The sequence below is a fragment of the Mastomys coucha genome, unplaced genomic scaffold (genome assembly GCF_008632895.1).
Source record: "Mastomys coucha isolate ucsf_1 unplaced genomic scaffold, UCSF_Mcou_1 pScaffold16, whole genome shotgun sequence".
Lineage (NCBI taxonomy): Eukaryota > Metazoa > Chordata > Mammalia > Rodentia > Muridae > Mastomys > Mastomys coucha.
The window spans coordinates 50,717,877-50,740,868 of record NW_022196898.1 but is presented as its reverse complement, the minus strand read 5'-3'; the positions used below and the strand labels follow the sequence as shown (position 1 = coordinate 50,740,868).

The following is a 22,992-nucleotide window of genomic DNA, read 5'->3' as shown; positions in this document are numbered from 1 at the left end:
TATAATAATGTGTGTTTTATGCTTTATGTATATTAGAGAGTATATTGTGTAGAGAGTATATTGTGTATATGTCTCTTTCTGTGTGTTTCTTATGGTTTTCATTTTTTCTTTTTGCCTGTTTTCTAAGAAGAAAAGGATGTGGAGTTGGGTGAGTGGGAAGGAAGGGGGAGGATCTTGAAGGAGTTGAGGAAGAAAAAAAAAGAAAACAGTTTTTGTCTGTGTACTGCACTATTTCTGTGTCTATTTCTATATATTGATTTTATATGTCATATATTCCTATTGTTTGACATGTATAGTAATTATTATTGTGTGGCAGATATTGTAGATTTTACATTTTAATGTATTCTAGTTACTCAACTCCTTTGAACTTTGATACCTGACTTCTCAACTTGTCAAGGCTGCCCATCTCTGTTTAGTTTCTGCTGTCTGTGCTGTGGCTAGAATCTGCCTCTGGGCAGCAGAAGAGGAAGAATCACAGTGCTTAAGTTATGTTTCGTTTTCTTTTTGTATCAGCCTTGTGCCTGTTGTTGAGTGTCTGAGTTGTTGGTTTAAATTCTTTACTTTCTTTCCTAATTCCTTGAAGTAAGAAGGCAATTCTGGATTTTAATACATGATGGATGGAAGGAAAAAAAGATATGTGGGGCTTTGGGGAAAGTTGAATAGTGTAGGCAGTAAACAATAAAAACAAAATGTTAATGGGCCAGGCTCTGAGAGGCCTCCTGTGCAAAGCAGGGAAAGTCTTTTGCGTTTTTGTTTTCATTGAGGAATAGTTTCCATTGAATATATTTGGCGCTTCTTCTTTTACTTTACATGTTGGGAAGGTCACTAAACCACTAAACCTGATTGAAGCAAGAACTGCTGGCTTTGTTTTGTTCTGCCTGTTCCTAGAAGCAAGCCCAGAAGGTAATATGCTGGCCCAAGAAGGAGAGACATACAGCCTAGCTGTGGGATTAGGTGAGCACATTATATTTGAGGTTCTTGTTCAAGATGTGCTGGCAAGTAAGTGCAAGCAGGCAGAGGAGGAGGAAGCCTTCCTTCCTCCACTGTCCTTATGTAGTCCTCCAGCAGACAGTATGGCCCAGATTAAAGGTGTGCACCACCACACCTGGACCTAAGCTGTTCTTGGAACTTGCTCTGTTCTAGGCTGGCCTTGAACTCAGAGATCTGCTTGTGTCTGTCTCCTGGGATTAAAGGTGTGTAACACCTTGCCTGGGTCTAAGCTTTTCATGGTCACTATACCTCAAGATCCAGATCAAATGCATATGTCTTCCAGCCTCAAGATCTGGATCACAGGCGTGGCCACCATTTCTGGACTCACTCACAGGCGTGGCCACCATTTCTGGACTCACTCACAGGCGTGGCCACCATTTCTGGACTGTCAGGAAGCAGAGAGCAATGCATGCTGGTGCTCAGCTCACTTTCTCCTTTTTATTCAGTTTGCATCACCAGCCAATGGGCTGCTGCTGCCCAAATTTAAAATGAGTCTTCAATACCTCAATGAACTCAACCTAGAAATTCCTCGAAGGTGTGCTCAGAGCTTGTTCTTCCCCTAGGAGAGTTTAGACCCCACTAGGCTGACCATCAACATGAAGCAGCACAGTGCTAAGAATGAACCCTTTGAGGGCAGCTTCTGCCTTGATGTGGGACTTACTGAACAAATGAGTTAGTGGATTCCTGAACATCCATTATCTTCAATTAAAGATAATTTTAAACACAAATGTATAGTGAGAAAAATTGATTGCTTTATAAGTTGATTATTCCTTGGTTACCACCGATTATAAACTTTCCTAGCTGAATCTTTGAGTGATTTTTGAAAATAACAATGCTGTTACCATCTTTTAAAACTAAAAATGTGCAGAACAAAGATAAACAAAAGTTATTATTTTTTTTTAGTAAGATCAATAGCATATTACTGGTTAGCTGCTGAGGAGTAGTTACACCTGTTATTATGAGTACAATTTATTCTGCTCATATTATTCATCCAGATAAATATCTAATTACGAAGAGGTTATATAAAGTAATATAAGTAGCAATGCAAAATGTTACACGGAGGAACAGAGGAACTGTGTGATACACAGGAAACACTGATGCTGCTTCATAACACTATGAATTTTATTACAGGAGATGCTAGCAATGCTTATTAACATTCATATATGACCTTAATTTTTAAAAAGTGCTTTTGAATAGACTTTAGAGAGCTTGTGTAAATTCATATAAATTTGGAGTATTAGGGGCTCTCATCTGTTACCAAAAGAGAGAAACAAATTGACTTGTTCCATATTTAAATCAAATTTGTCATCCACTTAGGAGCTTTAGAGGATAAAACAATCATCACATTAGAGCCAGCTCTGCCTGAGTTACATGCATCAGTTACGGATACTGCAAGAAGTTAGGTAACAAACAAACGGCTTTGTTTTAAATGGCAGGTCATTATAATGTGACTCTCACAGGAAACTACTGGTTTCAAAGAAAAGCTGCTGCCCCCAAATTAGAATCTTATGGAAAGAGAGAATACTAGAGACTAGAAAAGCACCTGCTCTCTGGGGAGGGGAGGATGTTAGCAAATCTGTTTCATATTATAACGTCACTCCTCCATTAAGCTGCTTAGGATGGGTGGATAGGCTTTTTTTTTTTTTAAATGAATTAAAGTTTTAATGTAATATAACAGATGTCAAAAGCTTGTTTTTAAGCTTGGCTTTGCCTGTAGTTGTCTATAGAATATCCGAGTGTTTAGTAGTTGTGGGATGCATATAAGTATGATCTTTAGTGTTTCCATTTGCTTATACAATCAACAAGTGCCTAATTTGAATACCTAATGTGCTTTTTGCTTGTTTGAATTCTGAGTATACAATGGTGGGTGAATGAGACAGAGCCCTTTGCCTTTAAGGTGCTCACATTCAACTGTGCAGGTGAAGAAAACAGAATACACGTGAGTAACTAGTAAACACATTACCATCAGGAAATGATATATGCTATGAAGTGAGGGGATAAAAATGAGAGAAAATGTGCTGGCTAGATGTGGTGGCTAGGGAAAACTTTCATCAAGCTGAGTTGATAAAGAGCTACCCATTCTAAAATCCGATGAAAGGGCTTTTCATAAGGCACAGACAGGTGGCCAAAAGCCCTGCTGCAAGAACAGGTTTGGATTGCTCAGTGGAGTATGGTGTCGAACAGGGTGTTCAGGTGTGTGATGTGGGGAGCAGAGGAGTAAGTAGGTCATGTGTACTACTGGACTTTAAGACAGCTCTGTTGGGTATTATTGAACAATAAACTTTCCATATTGGTTTCCTCTCTTCTGCTTCTGGCCGTCTTTAGTTTGTAGACTTTTTACTTTGATTTTCACGTGGTATTCTCCCATTCATGTCTGTGACTAACTTTCCTCCAAGCACATCAATAGGGGCCTCTTCTGTTCCAATTATGACTTGGTCTTAATTGAAATCTGATATACTAGAATTTAGAATTTCGCAGAAGAATTGTGGAGTTATGCAACCCGAAACTGTATTTTTAAAGTACACAGCTCTGTGAGATGGTCACATCCTGTGAGTCATCTTAAATCAAGATAACGAATTTATCTTTCTAATGGCCCTCTTTCCCTTAGCCACCTTTCTCCAACCCTAGGCAATCATTAATTTTCTTCCTGCTTATATTTATTATCAGAATCAGACAGCATATACTTGTCTTTTGGATCTGGTTTTTCTCACATACAATAATTAGTTTAGAAATGCATTGACATCATTGCTGTGTTAATGGTTTATTCCTATTTACTATTGACAACTATTCTGTTACATGTGCCATGACTTATCACTGTGGACCACTATTGGGTTGTTTCTAATTTTAGTTCATTACAAAAAAAGGCTTTGTGAATGTTGGCATACAAGTCTAGGTGTGTAAACACATGTTATGTTTCCCTTGAATAAATGCTTAGTAGTGGAATGGCTGAGTTATTTTGTATGTGTATGTGTGCTGTCATGTTAAATATGGTGCAAGAATAACAAAGGAAGGAGGCTGGGAAATAAGAAAATGCAAAAGAATCAAGATTAAATAAATGAAAAGAAGAGAGGGATTTGAGAAGGTTCTTATGGGAGTAAAATAAGAGATTAGAAAAAAATGGGAAAAAACAAGAAGTGATTCTCGAATATGAGAAAATTTAAATGAAAATTAGGTAAACATAGAAAGGGGAATAAAATAACATTTCTTTAAACAACAATAATAACAAATGCTACTAACAATATAGTAGAGGAGGGAAAGGGGCCAAACACAGAAGGCTTCTATGGAAGAAAGAACTGAAAGGAAAAGAACAAAGATTATCTGATAATAATAAAGTAAAATTAGACAAATGTAAGACTAAAATGTAATAATGTATAGTTGGGAGGAAGCATGGTGTGTGGGGTGAGAAACCTAAAAAATGAAAAGAGGGCAGAGGCAGCTTTTTTCTGGATCTTTAGATTGTAGAATGATGGTTATGTGCATGGAGACGGGAGGGTGAGTGGACTGTAGATGGTTGTCTCTGCTGTTGCTTATCCTGACGTTGAGCCTGCTAGACAAGTGTCCATGTCTAGAGCTGTTTTCACTTTAGTAGCATCTCCTTTTTGGCCCACGAGGGACCTCTGCTGGCCATACATAGCTTTGCAGTCTGAGTGCTGTGCAGGTTCCCTCTCCCTCCTTGAAACTCCACAGATAGACCCTGTGAATGGTTGCTGTCTTCAAGGAAAAGGAGTTAGCTTCCAATGGAAGAAGAAAGTGAGGAACAGTCGGAGCACTGAGACCTGTACAAGGGGAGCATCTGCCTTTGTATTTTCAAACTCTTTTTGGGTATCAGTCACTCAGCTAGAGAGGATAGCAACCAAAAGTACTGGAGCTTCAGCTCTGGGACTCCGTAGTAGTGGTGATGGTGGATGAGATGAGATGAGGCTTGTCCTGGGGCTACTCCTGGCCTTTCACTAGGGCCACCTGGACCTTGGGAGGAGTCCTCTGCTTTCCTGAACAGCCAAATTACCTTCCAAGGGGGCTTGAATGCTAGTGAGAAGATCTTACACTTAGGTGTCTACTTACCCTTCCTAGCATTTTTCAATCCTCAGTGTGGCTCTTGATTTACAATCTGGAATAATTCCCTTCTGTATGGACCCACTGTGGCAAATTCTTTCAGAGTTTGCAGAACTGTGTCCCCTATATGCCATCCCTTCTCTTCATTTTTGAAGAATAATTTTCAATGACTGAAGAATTTTTGAGGACTTCAAGAGTTTAATGTAATTTCTTAGAAACATGACATTTTCCTGAATTCATCAAACCTTAGTTATCTTTTCAAATTGTTTTCACTGTATATCTCATTTAGAATTGCTTACATTAAATATCTTCAGCTTTATTAATCTTTTCCTCTACAGTGTCTAATCTGTTATATACAATCTATCTGTTACAGCATGTTTTTTTTATGAGAATATTGTTGTCTTCATCTTTAGAAGTTAAGTTTTGTCTTTTATGCCTCTACTCAATCTTTCCTCTAATTATTTGAGTTTATGGAAATTGGTTATAAAGTAATGCCTACCTTCTTCTTGTTGTTATATGTTAATTCTTTTATGTATACTAGTTCTGGCTCATTTCCAGTTAGTCTTTTCCTCTTCGTTATGAACTGTACATTTTTGCTTCTTTGCATTTCTAGAGTTTATCTTTTTTAATTGATGCCACATATTATAGCTTATTTCCTTTTGGGTGCATTCTCCATGAATTATGAGATTGCCACAGTGGCAGGCTGTTGAGGAGGCTGTGCCTCATCCTGGGTGTGTCTGGATCATTCTCTTTCATCTTCTCAGGACTCAGCCCTGCCTTTCAGCTAGTTTTCTTCTGAGTTCAAAAAGAGATCCTCTACACTGCAGAGGTCTCTGTGTGCATCTCTGTTCTTCCCAGAGTCTCTGTGTGAGCGCATGGTGCATTGGGTCCCATGGGCTCTCAGGCCTCCCACATCAATTAGAAGTTCTTTCCTCTCCGCCTTATTGTCTTTCCCTCCACCATGACCAAGACACTGTCTTCATAGAGTAAAATTTAGATCTTTGTTCCTTTTCCCTTTGGCATCAATCTTTATTTTTTTCCCTAATGACCAGAATGCATGGAATGGTGATTTTACATATTTTGTCCTACTTTGCAGTTATTTTGATAGGAAAACAAATGTGTCAGAACTACAAGTTCAGTATATATGGGTTCACTCATATGCATTCACTGTGTGTGTGCCCATGTGTGAGTCTCAGAGAGATAGACAGAGATAGAGACAGAAAGAGAGACAGAGAGATAGAAAAAGACTATTAACCCACGAAGAAAGTGTTGAGAAATCAGGGAAAGCCTTTCAAAAGTTATGTTTTCTCAGATTAACTATGAAGTTCATCTATTTCTATCTATCTATCTATCTATCTATCTATCTATCTATCTATCTATCTATTTATAGTTAGCTATGCATATAAATATGCTAGAAACTAAGTTCCTGAATTAATGTTTTATGCAACAGAGGTAAAATCCCATAAGAAAACCTAATACTCCTCTTTTTACTATTCTTTTGTACTAGTGAATTACCTGGAATCACTCAAGCAAGATTTTTGGCATCTGACTTATAGTTTTCCTACTTTCATAGTTATGTCCCTGCATAGTAACTTGTATCTCTTCTTCTTTTTTTAAATTTTGAGATAATAATTATAACATTTCTCCTTCCTGTTCCCTCTCCAAATATATCCATATACTTCCTGTGCTTCAAATTCATGGCCCCCTTTTTTCCTAATTGTTACTACATGCATATATGTCTATACACATATATTCCTAAATATAACCTGTTCTGTCTGCACAATGTTACTTGTGTGTATGTTTAGGGCTGACCATTTGACATTGAACAGCTAACTGGTGTGCTTTCCCCTGGGGAGGACCACCCTTCCCACTAGCAGCTCAGGTGCCTGTAATTCTCTGTGTGGGGATGAAGCTTTGTAGACTCTCCCTCATCCACTTTGTCATCCTCAATGCACCATGAGCTCACACATGTCCTTGTTCAACTCACCTTTGAGCAGTCATGTTGCTGAGACTATGGCTCTAGCTTCTAATGTTACTCAGAGACACCATCTCAGGGCCAACTGCCCCATCTTCTGGTTCCCACCATCCTCTGCCCCCTCTTCCTCAATGCTCTCTGAGCTTTGGGTTAAGAGAGTGTGTTGTAGATATGTTTATTTGGACTGAGCTTCACAACTCTGCATTTTGATCACGTGTGACTTTCTGTTGTGGAAAAGGGGCAAAGACTGCTTTATCTTTGTATATTGTATAAGGACAAATGCTTAGACTGTTAGGGAGTATGCTGGTTTAGTAATTTAACTTCTCTGGTAACAATGAATTTACTATCATGGAGAAGTTAGGTTTTTAGTACAAGGCAAGGCATAGAGATTAATTGTTGTAGCTTGTATTTTCAGAATGTACAGTCCCTGGACTGAATATTCTTGTTTTATAGCTGTTAAAATATATCATTTGTGAATACCTCCAGACTGAGTCCCTCCTTAATGAACTGCAACCAAATTTAGTATATACTCTGGCTGAAAACCCAATTTAGTACACTTTGTGGCAGACAGCTGTCTTAGTTAAATAGCAATCACAAGCAGACCAGAACAAACTGACCAGAACATACTCACGTAAGTCACACTCTGGACAGCACCCAGTCAGACTGTTTCTGTGCCTCACTCTGCTCCAGATGCTCTGGCTTATGGTGTTGCTGAGTTCTCCTTAGCTCGATTTTCACAGGACTATCTGATTTGTGGATCTTTCTTTGTTCGGTTGAACTCCATTAAATGTGTTTTCCCTAAAGTTTGCCATCATCCTTCAGGGAGAAGTCATATTTTGTCTCTAATTTTCATTAATAGTAAAGGTTAAAGTAAGTGAAGACAAATGGGATTTTCAATAACCCCTAAGAATATCTAGGATTTTACTCAACATCTACCATATGGCTGGGGGTTCTATAGATCTAATTCTCTTAAAACTCCTAATCATTAGAAAAGCCTTGAATAATCAGAGAAGGTTTTGCAAAAGTGGTGCTTTCTCAGATAAGCCATGAAAGATGAACAGGAGTTACCTGAGATGAGACATGGGATGAAGTCCTGGGCAGGTGTTCCAATAGAGAGAACAGAATATTTCCAAATGAAAAGGAAAAATATGAATCACTTGAGAAACTCAGTGCAGCTTGTTTAAAACCACAGGAAGCAGAGAAAGTGTGTAGCTTGGAGATCTAGGGAGGAGAGGGGGTTGGGTAGGATAAAACCAGAGGGCCAGAATACACCATGAAGGGCTTTCAAAGGGATACCAACTTGAAGTTTTTTTCTGAGGCAATTTAGTAGAGCAAGTTTTGGGCATGGTTAGTTACAGTGTGGTAAAAGTGGTTTAAATGAGCAAAACTAAGACATTGGTATAAATTCTAAGAAAAAGTGTAGATTAGTTCCGAATATTGAGTAATTATTATCTACACGTCTCCAACCATATACACATTTGATGAATATATTGGCTAAATAATGATCAAATATTTTTGTGTTATTGTCAATCAACTATTTCTTATGGAGTCTTTGTTACATGTCAGGTACCTTAGATAAACAGTGATCTTCGTTTTTCTCTGAGACAGGACCTTGCTATATAAGCCCATTCAGGCCTCAAACTCTCTCTCTCTCCCTCTGCTTCCTGAGTTCTAGGAATAGGGATATGTACCAACACTCCTTTTGATAAGTAGGGAACTAAAATAAGCAGAACCCCTGAGTGCTGACAGCATTACTAGTGAAGTGCCAAGACAGAATTTGATCTCAGAATGTTACAAGATTTAGTCACGTCACTCAGAGAAACACTTCACACTAAGTTATGTTAACATACTCTAAAATTCAAGAAAAAACAATAAAAATTTTGAACTAAAATGTTTTTATTGTTATGCATGGTTCAGTTGGCCTAGATTTCCAGTACGAGGTTCCCTTTGCTTAACAGATAACCATGTATGTATCTCCACATGAACAGGCAGAGTCTGGGACACTCAAGCCCCAAGTAAATTTGACATCTCAGGACTTTTTCCACTACTTCTCCCAATTTCATGGTTTATCCTTTATAAAATGAGCAAATATTAATGTCTGTATTAACATTAACAGATATTAATAAAGGATATATTTCAAACAGGAGGGAGGAAGATACATGCTATAATAATGTCAGAGTTTCCAGGGAGAGGATATAGTGAACCCGTTTGTCTAAACAAGTTTTATTTGGGGTTCAGTATGAATTTTCAATAGATGCTTTTCAGATAAGAAAGCAGCAATTCGAATGTTATTATATAAACAAGAAGATCAGAGGGGAATTAACCTGAAGGGTATAAAATGAACGGAGTCTGGGTCATCCTAGCAGTAGCTCGCCAATACCAAGTAAGGTAGGTGTCTACCCTGAGCAGGACCTGTAAAATAAGTGCCGGTGCTAGCATTTCATTGTGTTGGAACAGTTGTAGCATTTAGTTGAAAATTGCAAATGCAGAGACAGAATTTTCTTTGATGAGTTCTAAAGTTTTTAATTATTGCTCCAAATCTTGCAGCAGTGGGTGGAGGAGAGTGAGCCACATTTGGGTGGATGAGGTGAGATTCCGTTTACTTAAAGGGTAGAAGCAGCCCGTCCATTTCCAGATGAAGGATGAACAGTTGAATGACTTTCTCCTACCTACATTCCAACTTAACTGTTTTATCACCCGAATAACCTGTGTACTTAATCCTTGCGATTACTAATAAGCATCTTTGAGGAAAATTTATTTTAGGGGAGTTTTAGAGTAAATTCAGTTTTGAGTATGTGCAGGGGAACCAGCATTGTAAGTACCTTCAGGGAAATTCCATGTTCCAAGACATTTCTAGTTATTTAATAGTGAAACTCTCTTGGGTAGTCTCCAATACCTATAACTTATTAATATGATACATTTTTTTCTTTCTAGAAAAATATTCTTCTTTAGTGAAGAGCTGGGGTTGTTCAGAGGCAGAGAAGAGGATTCTATTCATTATATAATAATTCAAGTAGAAAAATAGAGGTAATAGATATTAGCAGAGCAGAGAGAAATGTATTTAATAGGAAACTAGTAAGAGCAGAAAGAAATTATGGAGAAAGGTTCAAAGGAACGAACACAGGAAAAATGTGGAAAATGAACCGTATTAACACTGGTTTATGTATTGCTCTATAGCCAAGGAAATCTTATAGAGAATTCACATGGATTATTTTATTCTTTTTAGGATTTTAGGAAAGAGTATACATAAATTGAAGACCCAAAGATATTGAATTGATCAATTAGAAACAATCACAATTGAATCTGAGATCAGAGTTGTAGATTATTAATTCTTAGACCAGGGGTCTAATGGTCATTGAGCACGGATTATCTGTGCTGTGAACACTTTCCTAATCTTTTGATATTAAACTTTCCTTTTATAGATGAGGAAATTGAGGAGTAGGAAGGTTATGTGGGCAAAGTTCTATTATTTATAAGGAAGCTAAAGAGAAGGAATCGTTCATATTCTGTATTGTCACAGTGTCCTAGAAGTACTGTGACTGGCAATCAAGTTGGTTTTAATGCTTTGCTTTTGTCAGCTTAAATTTCTATAATTATAAAAGGGAGCCTTTAGACAGTGTCACTCTTGACTAGGACAACAATGGGGAAAATTATAATACAATTTTATCATAAAAACTTTTAAAGGAGATTTTTATTATTTTTAAAAATAGGTGTGCATGTGTGTGTTATGTCTGAGGGTGCCTGCGTAGGCCAGAAGCATCCACCCCCCTGGAGCTGGCGACACAAGGGAGGGTGAGCTGCCCGATGTGGGTGTCGGGAACTGCACTCAGGTCCTTATAGGGGCAGCACTTGATTTTAGGCCCTGAGCCATTCATGTAGCCCAATCTTACAAGGTTTCAAAGGGTCAGACACAGTCATCTGTTTTTATAGTGCAGGTGGGTAAATAAGATTACATGCTTTTACCCATTTCCTATAGCCCACGGGAGATTTCTGGTCCCTATGTTCTGAGCCAATATTCTGATTATAGATATTACATATGCTATTTAACATAGAATTGTGGATCTAGAAGTTGTTTTCTGTGGTGAAACCTGCTGGAGAACTGTGAAGCCGACAGGGGAGTGAGTGAACAGCAAGGGCCAATGTTTTTGTACACTTACCCGGTTGCTATTTTTAAGATTCTTTGGAGCATCCTCTAGATTTGTATCACTAAAGCAACAGAACCAACTGAATGCTATAGAGGGAACTTGCATTCTATGAAACACTCGACAAAAATCAGATTCCCTGAGAAAGGAATTCCTATGATTTCAGCAGGAAAGGTGTGTCCTAATTGTAGAGCTGAATATGGGCTCCATATGTGTGAGTCTCAGTTCCAGCCCATGGGAGTGCATAAGACAACATAATCAGGAATTCTTAGGCTTGTCTTTCCTAACCCGAATATTTAAAAAGTAATGCCAGGGATGCTCACACACGGAAAGCCTTGTTTACAGTGTTTACCTGTACCACCAAACAGGGTTTCCTAAGTGGTTACAGTTACTTAAACAGTTACTTCACTTCCTTGTCTACAGTGTAGCAAATGTAAGGAAATCTTTGTTAACTGGAAGAAATCAGAGTCAATGACTTGGACTTTCAGAGAACTTAGAACTACCTGCACTTTTACATTTGTGCTCATATTTGGTTCCTCCTGAACTGTAAGGACTTTATCAATACAACTCTCAGTGCTTGCTCCAGAGGCTCAGTACATACATGTTTATCCAGTTTTGGCAATTCCGGTGCTAGGAATAAGAGATCAGTTGAATGGCTATAGAAGTAGACATTTAAAAATTCATCCTTAGTAACTTACATAAATAATTTTTGTTTTGTATATTTATTGGAAACAAAATTCTGGTTACCTGAGTCCAACTGCACAAGGCTTCAGTAAGTAGAGATTTTAAAGCACTCAGCTTAAAACTGTTGCTGACACAACTGACGGATTTGAGAGAACCTTGATAGTGCTTTGATAATTGAATAAATTTTTTTTTACATTTATTTGGGAATGTAGGGGAGCACTGCAGCATGCACGGAGAGGTCAGAGGACAACTTCTAGGAAGGAGTATGTTCTCTCCGCCCATCACATGTGTTCCAGGAATTGAACTCAGGTTATCAGACTAGAGCTGCAAGCGCTTTTGCTTCTGAGCCTTCTTGCCAGCCAGTGAATAGTGATAATTTAATAGAATAAACAAACAACCGTGTGCGTATAGATAACGATATTGTTTCAGTGACAGCAATATATATATATATATTTGTATTTTTATATATTTATATATTTACTGACAGCGATAGTTGAGAAGAAAAACAATCCAAACATACCTAGCTAGTTGAACAGTATTAGTAAAAGGGAGTCAAAAGTCTTCTTAATCTTAGAGGTGATCAACCTACATCTAAAAGTATGAAAGTTGATTACCCTCTATCAGTAGAAGAACCAAAATAAGTATAAGGCATAACATTCTGCAGATCATTACAATGCTCAGCTGATACCGAACAGCTTCTGCTCTGGGCAGGCTCGCCCGGCTGCCTGTTCTGCTCAGTGGCCCCTCTGCTGCCTCCCATACAGCCACTGCTAATGAATCGGACAACCCATGATGGATCTGCATTCTCGGCTGGATTACTCTAAATGTGTCACACTATTTTTCCAGCTCCCTCTATGTTTTTAAATAACAAGTGCCATACAACTTCTGTATAAAATGATCTTTTATTTCAATGTGAAAATTTTTCAACTCTAAAAGAACATCCTAAGGATTCAGAAGAGACTGTCTAACTGGTGTTATTACTTGACACCAGTCATAATTTTAACTTGATTTTAACTTAATTTTTCAGGACCTTCTTCAGCTTCCTTGACTAGCAACAGGTAGAATTATAGATTACTTACACTGAGTGGTACCAAAGTTTGCTTATGATTTTTCTTGGTTTCTTTTTATCTTTAATTATATGAACCTAAGCTACTGAACCAACATTTTTAGCAAATTTTACTTCTGGGAAAGTCCTTCCTAAAGAATATTTATTAATTCACTAAGTATAAAGACAGGAATTTTAGTATAGTTCTGCTGAATGAGTTATTTCATACTTAGTTAACAGAAAGCTGTCAGTTTTCTGGGTGATGTTGCAGACTCTCATGTCACTTCCCAGGGAAGCCCAATGGCATGTGTAGGCAGACTTCTACTATGTAAGCTTCTGTATTGTGGGTGTACACGGTCATAGCTGCATCTGATTGTATATGAGAAAGTTTGAGGGGACTGGATATGTAAAAGTACCTTATGTAGGGTCCAGGGATCAGTAACCGTTCAGTATATTTTAATTGTTCTTATTACTGGCTACATGTTTCTATAGATGCACAAGCTTTCCCCAGACATGCCTCTGAATGTGGAGAGGACACTAATGAGCTCTGTGATGTTTCTCTCTGATTCAGCATGAGTACTGTCGTCCTCCTCTCCGTGCTTTTTGCTCTTGCTTGTGGGCAAGCAGCATCCTTTTGTATTCCCACTGAGTATACGATGTACGTGGATAGGAGAGAGTGTGCCTACTGCCTGACCATCAACACCACCATCTGTGCTGGGTATTGTATGACACGGGTATGTTGTTCACTGTGTTTCTTTTAGTTGTAAATTATATAGGCCTAAAGTTGTCTGTTAATATTTAGAAAGGAAGTGGGCTAAATCATAGTGTTCTCTTTGGGAAGCTAAGCACACTGTTTTCAGAATAATAATTATGTGACTCTACTCAGAAAAGAAAGTACAGGTACATTTGTAACAGTCTACCCTAAAGAGTTTGTTCTGATCAAAGGTAGATGAGAACAAAGTGTCTTTTTTTTTTTTTTTTTTTTTTGGCTCTGAGGGGTTAAGTGTAGATGTGTGGGTAACAGAGCTCCAGAGTCGTTTATAGATCATCACTGAAACAAAGGGATATCAGTAAGTTATGGTCTTTCTATTACACTATCTGAAGTTGTGTGGAGTTTATCATGTTAAAATCACTTTTCTTTCTACAGGATATCAATGGCAAACTGTTTCTTCCCAAATATGCACTCTCTCAGGATGTCTGTACATACAGAGACTTCACCTACAGAACGGTGGAAATACCAGGATGCCCGCACCATGTTTCTCCTTATTTCTCCTACCCTGTTGCCATAAGCTGCAAGTGTGGCAAGTGCAATACTGACTACAGTGACTGTATACACGAGGCAGTCAAAACCAACTATTGCACCAAGCCACAGACATTCTATCTGGGGGGATTTTCTGTTTAACTTCGATAGCAATGCAATCTGGTTAAATGTGTTTACCTGGAATAGAACAAATAAAATACCATTGATACATCTTGTCTGCCATTTAATCCATAGGCACATCCACCCAGGCATTAGAGAGCTTACAAAGCTTTAGAAGCGGAGGTGTATGGAAGAGGCTGTCATGGTTTCCATACAGAGCAGAGCAGAGGTAAAATGGAAAGCAGAAACATGAGCTGCTGCAGTAAGACAGCCCTGAGAAGATTTCCTTACAGACAACAGGGGGTCTGTTCTGTCTTGACCTAGAAAGAGACTACTGCAGGGTTCCAGGGAGAAAAGACTGCCATCAGAGCTGGAGGAACACACAGCATCAGGGTACTAGAAACATTGCCTCTTCAAAGGCTAGCATCAGAGCTGAAGTGCAAGAGTCGAGACAGGGACATATGAAATCGGGCACAGAAAACTTTATCCTCGTCACTCAAGCGCTCTGCATAAAACTCCATCAAAACTCAGCTGAGAGCATGGGCACTGTTCTCTTTAATTTAATTACTCCGGTGGGCCAACTGATCAGTGAAAGGTATACCCCAGAAGGTCAGGTATAAAGCCTAGAAAAGAAGACACGATCATTTTACATGTGGAAGCCTAATCCTTCATAGTCCCTCAAGTAATAAGAGATACTTTTCAGCATTGATACCGAAAGCAACTTGTGCTTTGGGGCTTTGGCTATCACGAAACACTAGTACAATCCCCAGAGGTCTCGGGTTAGAAGAGAGCGAGGGCTAAGAGATTCAGTGGAGTGGATTGTGATGTTTGAACCTTTGCCTTCATTCATAGTGAGGCATTGCTTTGGGCAAATAGTCTCAGTAGTGGGTTATTTTTCTTCTTCATCCTTAGGTGTTCCTTCCCAAGAGTTGAACTTTAAGTGATGTTCTGTGGGATCAACCTTAAAAAGACTAACTTGCATTACCCACAAATGATTCTCAAGCATGCTGAAGGTGATGTTTGTCAAAAGATGTGGACTCTAGAGTGATGAAGCCACAGACATTCTATCTGTCTTATAGACAGCCCAGCTTTGGCAGATTCTATTTTATTTTATTTTTTAAATTGCTTTAATAAATCTCTTAACTCTGTAGGGATGGGGGCCAGTTCAGAACATGGTTTTGCCAGCCTGCACTGTCACCAGCACAAGAGCCTAGAGTGACCGCATGAGAGAACTCACTGAAGGAAGTCTATTTGGGAGATGCACGTGTGAAAGCGGGGCGGTCCAAAAGACAAAAACCGTTAGGCCCGAGCTCAGTGGCTGAGGTGCGCAACAATTCACCTTAGCTGCGCCCATGCGCTTGGCAATGTGGGAGCTCTGTTTTGAGGGACCTTCGTGTCCTTTTGGGTTATCGCAAGGAGAACGCAGAGAGAGGCTCCAAAGTGGGAAGATGAAGAGTCTTTGCCTGCAGCGTGGAGGAAAGGAAAACACTGGAGCATCCTCAGGTGTGAGCATTAAGTCCCCTGTAAGGTTTAGAGGAGTTAGTTCTCACCAGAGGAAGCTTGAAACCCAGTGCTCCAAGAAAAAAACGCTTTCTCACTTGCCTGAACTATAAAGAACTCTTTTACAACTCAAGGATTTGGGGTCACAGCCACAGCTGTCTTTAATGGTCAAATTTGTTGAGAATAAGTAGAATGTACCAGAATGGATGGATTGCAGGTTACCAGCATATCATGGTACTTACTGGTAATAATAGGAAATCCCAATAATACAATGTCTTTTTTATATAATAAAAGTGCCTTTAACATGTAAGAGTAGCAACTCTGAGCTAAACACAAAGACTGAGGTAACTTCCTCTCCAGCCTATTTTCCCCAATGCTGCTTCTTTCTTGTCTACTGTAGTTATTTTCTCCTTTTCTGTCTTTTAAGACAATCTGGTGTCAGTTTCTTCAGCTCTCCTTTATCCATTGTCATGGCTGCTTAGTAAACACGTCTCTCTTTCTGGTAGCTGAATGCGATTCTCTCCTGGTTTCAGTGCTCTGAGTGGGGCTGATGGAGGTGGAGGTGGTATTCAGGTTATGAGCTGGCCACATAGGTGGCTATAATCCCTCCTAGTAGGAGTCATTCCTAGACCTTGATTTTACCTGTTGAAAAAGGATTGTTTGGTTTTGGGGTTGATAGAAACTACTGGTGGCCATCTTCGGTATCTCTTAGAAACAGACAACATGAGACAAAAGAGCCAGAGGAAGCCCAAGGAGGAGAAATGGGCCTCCTGATTATACTGGAGTTTAATCTGAAGCCAACACTACCCTTAAAGACGCCCTACTATTCTCTTTAGACACGTGCTCTTGAAAAGCTTTGGCTGCATCAGGGGCTCTAGTTTTAGATGGTCCTAATACTGTCTGTCCCCCAGGTGGGCATCTTTTCTTGCTGTTTCTCATGTGTTTTCTCCTCCTCCCTGATCCTTCTTAGTTTGAAGCATCTGCGACCTCCCTCACAAGAAGCCCTGAAAAAAAAAAAGAAAGAAAGAAAGAAAGAAAGAAAGAAAGAAAGAAAGGAAAAGGCACAACCATACACCTTGAGTTTTTTGTTTTTGTTTTTGTTTTTTAAGTCCACCTTAGCAGCCATGAACTAACATGTTTGCTTCCCATTCTCTCAGTCCAACCACAACTTGGTTTCTGCTTCTGTTCTCCTTTGAAGCCATTTCAGTTCGGGTGACAGTTGCTAGCTAGTGATCCAATATACAGACAACTCTTATCTTGACTTCTGTGCTTCCAAAGGGCTATATAGAGCTACACCATTTATAATTACTCATGATAAGGATGAAATCAACCTTTTTTCGTTTTTCTTCGAGATAAAGTCTCAGTCTAGGCTGGCCTTGAACTTGCTATGTGGCCCAGCTGGCTTCAAGCTTGTGGTCCTCTTGTCTTCTAAGTGGTGAGACTACAGGTGTGCACCACGATGCCTAACCTATTTTTTAAAAATTGCATTTTCTTTTGATCTTCTTTCTCAAAGATGACTCAAGATCTATGTTATAGCCGTTAACTGGTGATAGTAATACAGGTCTGGGCTGCTTCTGGGCGGGGGCATTAAAGCTGTTGTGGGCATGAAGGCTCTAAACTTGTAAGAAAAGACTAGGCAGATCCACAGTGACTTTGTGTGTCTGTCCTGTTGATCTTTTGGACACTGCTAAGTAAAAGCTTGCACTTGTACTAATTGGTCCTTGGATGTCCAAAGGATGTATCAATTTCAGTTAACTGAAGCTGGCTTCCCCCTGAAGGACATTGTAGCTTCCCTTTTCTGTCTAACTAGGGTAAGATTAAAGGTCAGTTGTCAGCTACTGAAGGAACACAGGCAGCCAAGAGACAATGTACAAGTTTGAGGTTAAGAAATGTGTGGGCAATTAAATAACCCTTGCAGGATTTTAACTTACTAGCATAGAGATCTCTAGTTTAAAAAATTTAGATTTATTTATGTGAATAAATGTTTAGCTTTTGTTGTATGTATGTGCAGCATGTATATGCCTGGTATTCACAGGTCAGAAGAAGGCATTGGATACACCATATTGATACTGGGAACCAAACCTGGGTCCTCTGTAGGAGCAACAAGTGCTCTAATTTCTTAAACTTAGCTTTCTCATTGAAGATTAAAAAAATAAAAATGAAAAGATTTATTCTCTCTCTCTCTCCCTTTCCCCCCACCTCTGTGTGTGTGTGTGTGTGTGTGTGTGTGTGTCCCATGCTGTAATTGTGGAGGTCAGAGGACAACTTGTGGAGTCTATTCTTTCCTTTTACTACATGGGATCTAGGATTGAACTCAGGCTTGGTAACAAATACTTTATCTACTGAGTCCTCATCCTCACATTTTCTCTTGAATGTCCTGTAGGCATCTCCACTCACACTGTTACCATCTGTTTCTCTTCCTGTGTATTTCTCTTCCAGCCATCAACTCAGAAGCTAGGCTGTTAGCCCAGGCTCCCCTCTCTCACGCTTCACTCCCTATCTCTGTTGTGGCATCCTGTGAGAGTGGAAGTCTATTGTATCAGTTAAAAATCTTCATGACTGCCCTTTGTCATCTAATCTCATTCTTCATGTTATCTTTAAAAGTCTTAATACTTGAAAGCTTAATTTGTTAAAAGTTTTATTTAATAACTCATTGTTTAAATTTTTCTTCATTACTTTAGGACAGAAATAAAATTTGTATAAAACACAGATTGCCGACTACCAGGGCTCTTCTTAATTTTGTTAGTTTGGGACAGGCCTCCTAAAATATTTTCATGTGCTATTTCAGAGTCTTCTTGTATGTTTTCCTTGGAAAACAAAAGCCACACTTTTTCTCCTCTCTCTACCTTGGCCAGCATGTAAGATTATTTCAGGATTCAGGTCAGAATTGCCAATATCAAGGAAGTCTCTCTCCTGATCACTCTTTCTCTTGATCTTTCCAAGTTTGAGTGGGCCCACTCTTGGTTAATGATTATCATATGCTTATAGCAATAGAGGCCTGCTTTTCCAAACTCCACTTGTCAGGTCAATATTATCCTAAGGGATCATCAAATCAGTTAGACAGTAGCCTCAAACAGTAAACAAACAAACAAACGAACTCTCTTACATTATGTCGAATGCGCATTATGAAGAGCAGGTGCAGAGAAAATATGCTGATGCATAATTGAGGAATGTATCAAAGGTTAGTAATGAGTTCAACAAATGTTTTTATAGCTAACTGGGATCATGTGGGATTTTGCATGATTTTTGAAAAATGATTTATCACAGAGAACTCTTTGTCAGAGTATCAACATAATTATAATAGCTAATATTCAGTAGTTTCTAGGTATTGTAAGTATTTATATATTAGTTATTAACTTTTTAATAATTAACATGCAATTTAAATCTCTTTAATTTTTTTATTGTTTAATAGAAGTAAAAGAAATCATAAAATATACAGGAAAAACACCACAAAACACAAAAAAGGTTTCTGTCATATTAACTCAACACTTTCTGAAGCCAAGCTTTGGGAAGCACAGGACATGTTACTTATATTTGCTGTTTTTTCCCTGTTTTCAGGGGGCAGCATCTGCACTGTGAATCCCTTGGTTGTTATAAGGACACCAAACAATAACATTTTGTATTGCTGTAGTGTTTTCATTTTTAAAAGACATCTATATACAAAATACCATTTATAATAAAAAAAGGAGGATGTTTAAAGAAAATAGAAAATCTTCAGTCTTAAAATACACACAAAAACCAAATTAATTCAGATGAGCTTAAGCTGGTTCTACCTTCAAGAGACATAAATTGCTCTTTCCTGGGTATGGAGAGACAGGCTTGGTGTTCTATAGCATGCCAATGGGGCCTTGAAAGCTGGGCTGTGGGGAGTTCTAGTGGCTGGCCTCTGTCTGAGTCATAGAAACCCCCTAATGACAAGAGAGTGAACACTCTTTGAACATTTGGTAAACTTATTTCAGAAGGGAGAACATGTTATCATCTCTATTGATTATTATTGAGATTATTATCATCTCTCTCTGGGTCTCATTCTCACCCAGCTACATTGATTAGATCCCTCAGAGGGAAAGGATGGCTGTTGGTACAGGAGGACCACACTGGACCCTGGATTAACTCGACAGGCTAAGCCATAGGTAACCAAGTTTTTCTGGAGGAAGGAGGAACAATTTGGGTGAACTGGTGTTAGCTGAAACACAACTATATGTAATTAGAACCCTAGTGGTGTTGCTTTTGAACCGCACAAAAACAGCATGGAAGGATTACCAGTCTGTTTTTACTATATTGTTTGGGTAAATTGGTAGGTAACACATTTAAGTAAGTCACGTGAACGTGTTAAGAAGATACACTAGGATTTTAAGATAACTCAAGCAGTGTAAGTACATAGAAAATTTAATTTAAAATAACTTAAAATGTTTGAGTCTGATCTCAAATTAGTTCAGGTAAACAGAAATAACTGTAAATGTATATACATGTATATGTATACAAACATTTATCTCCATAGTTTCAAACAGGTACGCATGTATTAAATTACATAAGTCTTTATCCTTAAGAGATATGTATTTGAGATATGTATATGTTCAGGACATAGGGGTTATATATCTCTATAGATATAGCTTTATCCATTCACATAAAGATATATATATATATATCTCCATCTTTACTCAAAGATGGAATTCTCTAATTTTACCCAGCACATTCTTTGGAAAGCTTAACCCTCAGAGAGGTACACCAATCACACATGACACGGATTTCTAGACTTATTCCTCTGCATTAAAAAATTATTTTATTCTTCTGTCTATAGTTACTGTGGTTTTCTTTAAACTTATTCACTCACCCTTCTGAGGAATGGGAAATAACTCTGAGCTGGAGGAACCTGAGTACATACTTGAGCCTGTCCTCTGTCTTAAGGAAGACAGATAAATTAAAGCTCTAAGAAAGACTGATCACTTTTTTGTTTGCTTAAAGAGCTGGCATTTGTCAACCACTGGGGTATAAACATCATAAAGTGATTTTTTTTTCTTTAAATACTCTTTTGCACTTGTAGGTAAAGTAGTCATACACAGTTACACTTTTAACTCCCTCAGTTTTTTTCTCCAAAGCTAGTAGCAGTAGCAAGAATATCTGAAAAGTGAGGTGGCGCTCTGTGGGTGAGACCTCCTAGCAGTTGTGTGTCCTCAGCAAAACACTTTGTAAAAGTTTCCTGAAGCATGGCACTTTGCTTTAGCACATAGCAAAGTCTTATGTTCTTAGTGGGCACAGAAGCCACCCTGACAGCTTCCAGAACTCCTCATACCTTCACTTTTATGTGGTCAAATACAATCTTAAGAATCCATAATTTATATCCCTTAATAAGCTGTCCCATTATGACAAATATGTCAATTTAGACCCTGAGGTGGGTTTTCCCACTTGCAGCCAAAAGGCTGGATGGTGGCTGGGTTTTCCTACTTAAAATCAATCATTCAGGCTTACCAAGATTCTGAGCATGTGTTTATTCCCACAGGGATTTGCTGAGAAAGAATATACTTGTGCTGTATGCATGAAAGTATTTTTGATTCATTAGCTTGCCTTTGTTGTGTGCATACATATTGAAGAAGGTGTTTATCTTGGTTTAGCCAGGGTACTCATAACATAATATCTGAGTTATGGGGGATTTATTTATTTTAAAGGATAAAATTGTATTCTTAATCTGTGAAGAATTCTCTGCACAGATAAATAAGAAAAATGAAAAAAGAATGAGGAAAGTATGTAAACTCAAGTCATGAGGTATCCCAGAGGTCCAGTGCCAGCGAGAGTCCCCCACCAGTACGCTGCATGGTTCCTGCTTTCCTCTGTCACCACATCTGAAGAGGCAGGAAGGAGGGTGAAGGGAAAGCCTTGCGGGAAGGTGAGGCTTCCAGCAGTTCAAAGCAGAGTTGGAGAGAAGAGGGGCAAAGCAACATTTATATGTCATTGTACAACAGTGTTTTCCCCCTTAAAATGTGTTATTTTAGTCCTAAAAGCACTCACTCTGATGGGCACATGCTTGTCTATGCAACCTCCCTTTCCAGAGAGAGGCTTTCTGTTTTTAAATGCCAAGAAAGCATGACTTTTTCCAATTAGATTTTTCCATGCTATATTTACTTTTACAGATGTGTTTAGTTCTGAAACTGTGGTTTACGGTATTCTGGGGAGTGTATATATATATATATGTATATATATATATACACTTTTTTACACAAGTAAATATATATATATTTACTTTTTTTCAAGAAATCTTTACACTCAACTCAGACAGTCAATCTATGGCCCTTCAATTCTTATATCTTATTGCTTACATTAACTAGAAATCCTGCATTCTCTTTATGTATCTAATTTTCTTGGCTAAAATCTGAGAAATGGACCCATTATTACATTTCCTGAATAGCTGAGTTTTAGACATCTCTCATTGTTTTTTTTTCTGGTACCTAAATAGGTTATTCTTGAATACAAGAACTAGGGTTCCCCAGGAAACAGATATCAGTATGTGCAATGCATATACCGGAAACACACAGACATTCACTCAAGGGGCAAATCAGTAATGATTCACAATACATACATGACATACATACATGTACATGTGCAAATATACAGTTGACAGAAAATCATTTTAGCTTCTAATATCCTGAATATTAAAAATGAGCCGAGAGAGCTCTTGTGATAATTAGCACGAAAACTCTAGATTGCAGTTTTCATGATGAAGTATCTTCAAATCACATCTCGTGAGTTTCGTATTGCACAGCAAAGCACCATGCTGAATATCATGCCAAAGATCTGCAACAGAAAGAACCACTCCTTAGCAACTTTCACATGTGGATTCGATAAAAGAGCAGCAAACTGTGGCACTGTCTAGCTCAAGTTACTGGCCAACAACGGCTGGTTGTGAATGACATTTTCTTTTCTTTTTTTTTTTTCAGGTTTGATGATTTTATTCATTTGTGGTGGGAATGAAACATATTAGGCAGTTTGTTCAACCTCTGAGCTACATTCCCAGTCCCAAGCAAACGAGGGCTGGGACTGAAGACTTGACACTTGCTCAAAGTGTTCAGAGAGCACTTGTTCTTGTAGAAAAGTTGGGTTCAATTACGAGCACCCACGTGGTGGCTCACAACTGTTGGTAACTCCAGTCCCAGGAGATCCGATGTCCTGCATTCTTCTTCTTCTTCTTTTTTTTTATTATTTTTTTATTAGATATTTTCTTTATTTACATGTAAATTTCTCCCTTCCCAGT

At 38.5% G+C, this 22,992-nt stretch overlaps 2 protein-coding genes across 6 annotated transcripts in view; one reads left to right on the top strand and one right to left on the bottom strand.

The window, feature by feature from the left end:
• Positions 1-927: 927 nt before the first annotated feature.
• Tshb (thyroid stimulating hormone subunit beta) lies at positions 928-14,358 on the top strand. Of its 4 annotated transcripts, XM_031376131.1 has the most exons (4): positions 9,557-9,605; positions 9,953-9,993; positions 13,461-13,623; positions 14,037-14,358. In XM_031376131.1, the coding sequence occupies exons 3-4, from the start codon at positions 13,462-13,464 to the stop codon at positions 14,289-14,291; spliced, it is 417 nt and encodes a 138-aa protein (XP_031231991.1). In that variant the 5' UTR covers positions 9,557-9,605; positions 9,953-9,993; position 13,461; the 3' UTR covers positions 14,292-14,358. The 4 variants fall into 4 exon arrangements, with proteins under 4 accessions (XP_031231992.1, XP_031231989.1, XP_031231991.1 ...); XM_031376132.1 differs by lacking the exons at positions 9,557-9,605; positions 9,953-9,993 and adding an exon at positions 928-954; XM_031376129.1 differs by lacking the exons at positions 9,557-9,605; positions 9,953-9,993 and adding an exon at positions 9,348-9,406.
• Positions 14,359-19,133: 4,775 nt separating this feature from the next.
• The window catches only part of Tspan2 (tetraspanin 2), a 39,329-nt gene continuing 35,470 nt past the window's right edge, over positions 19,134-22,992 (bottom strand). For both annotated transcript variants that reach the window (XM_031375005.1, XM_031375004.1), the window contains exon 8: positions 19,134-22,535. In XM_031375005.1, the coding sequence (XP_031230865.1) occupies positions 22,470-22,535 (66 nt within the window). In that variant the 3' untranslated portion in view covers positions 19,134-22,469. The remainder of the gene's footprint in view (positions 22,536-22,992) is intronic.

What these genes read in the sequence shown, in the direction of transcription:
- Tshb (XM_031376129.1), top strand. Translation starts at nt 9,357, where the DNA reads ATGAACGGAGTCTGGGTCATCCTAGCAGTAGCTCGCCAATACCAAGTA. An exon ending in GCTCGCCAATACCAAGTAAG is followed by an intron (nt 9,407 to 13,460) that starts GTAGGTGTCTAC and finishes TCTCTGATTCAG; the next exon opens with CATGAGTACTGTCGTCCTCC. An exon ending in CTGGGTATTGTATGACACGG is followed by an intron (nt 13,624 to 14,036) that starts GTATGTTGTTCA and finishes TTCTTTCTACAG; the next exon opens with GATATCAATGGCAAACTGTT.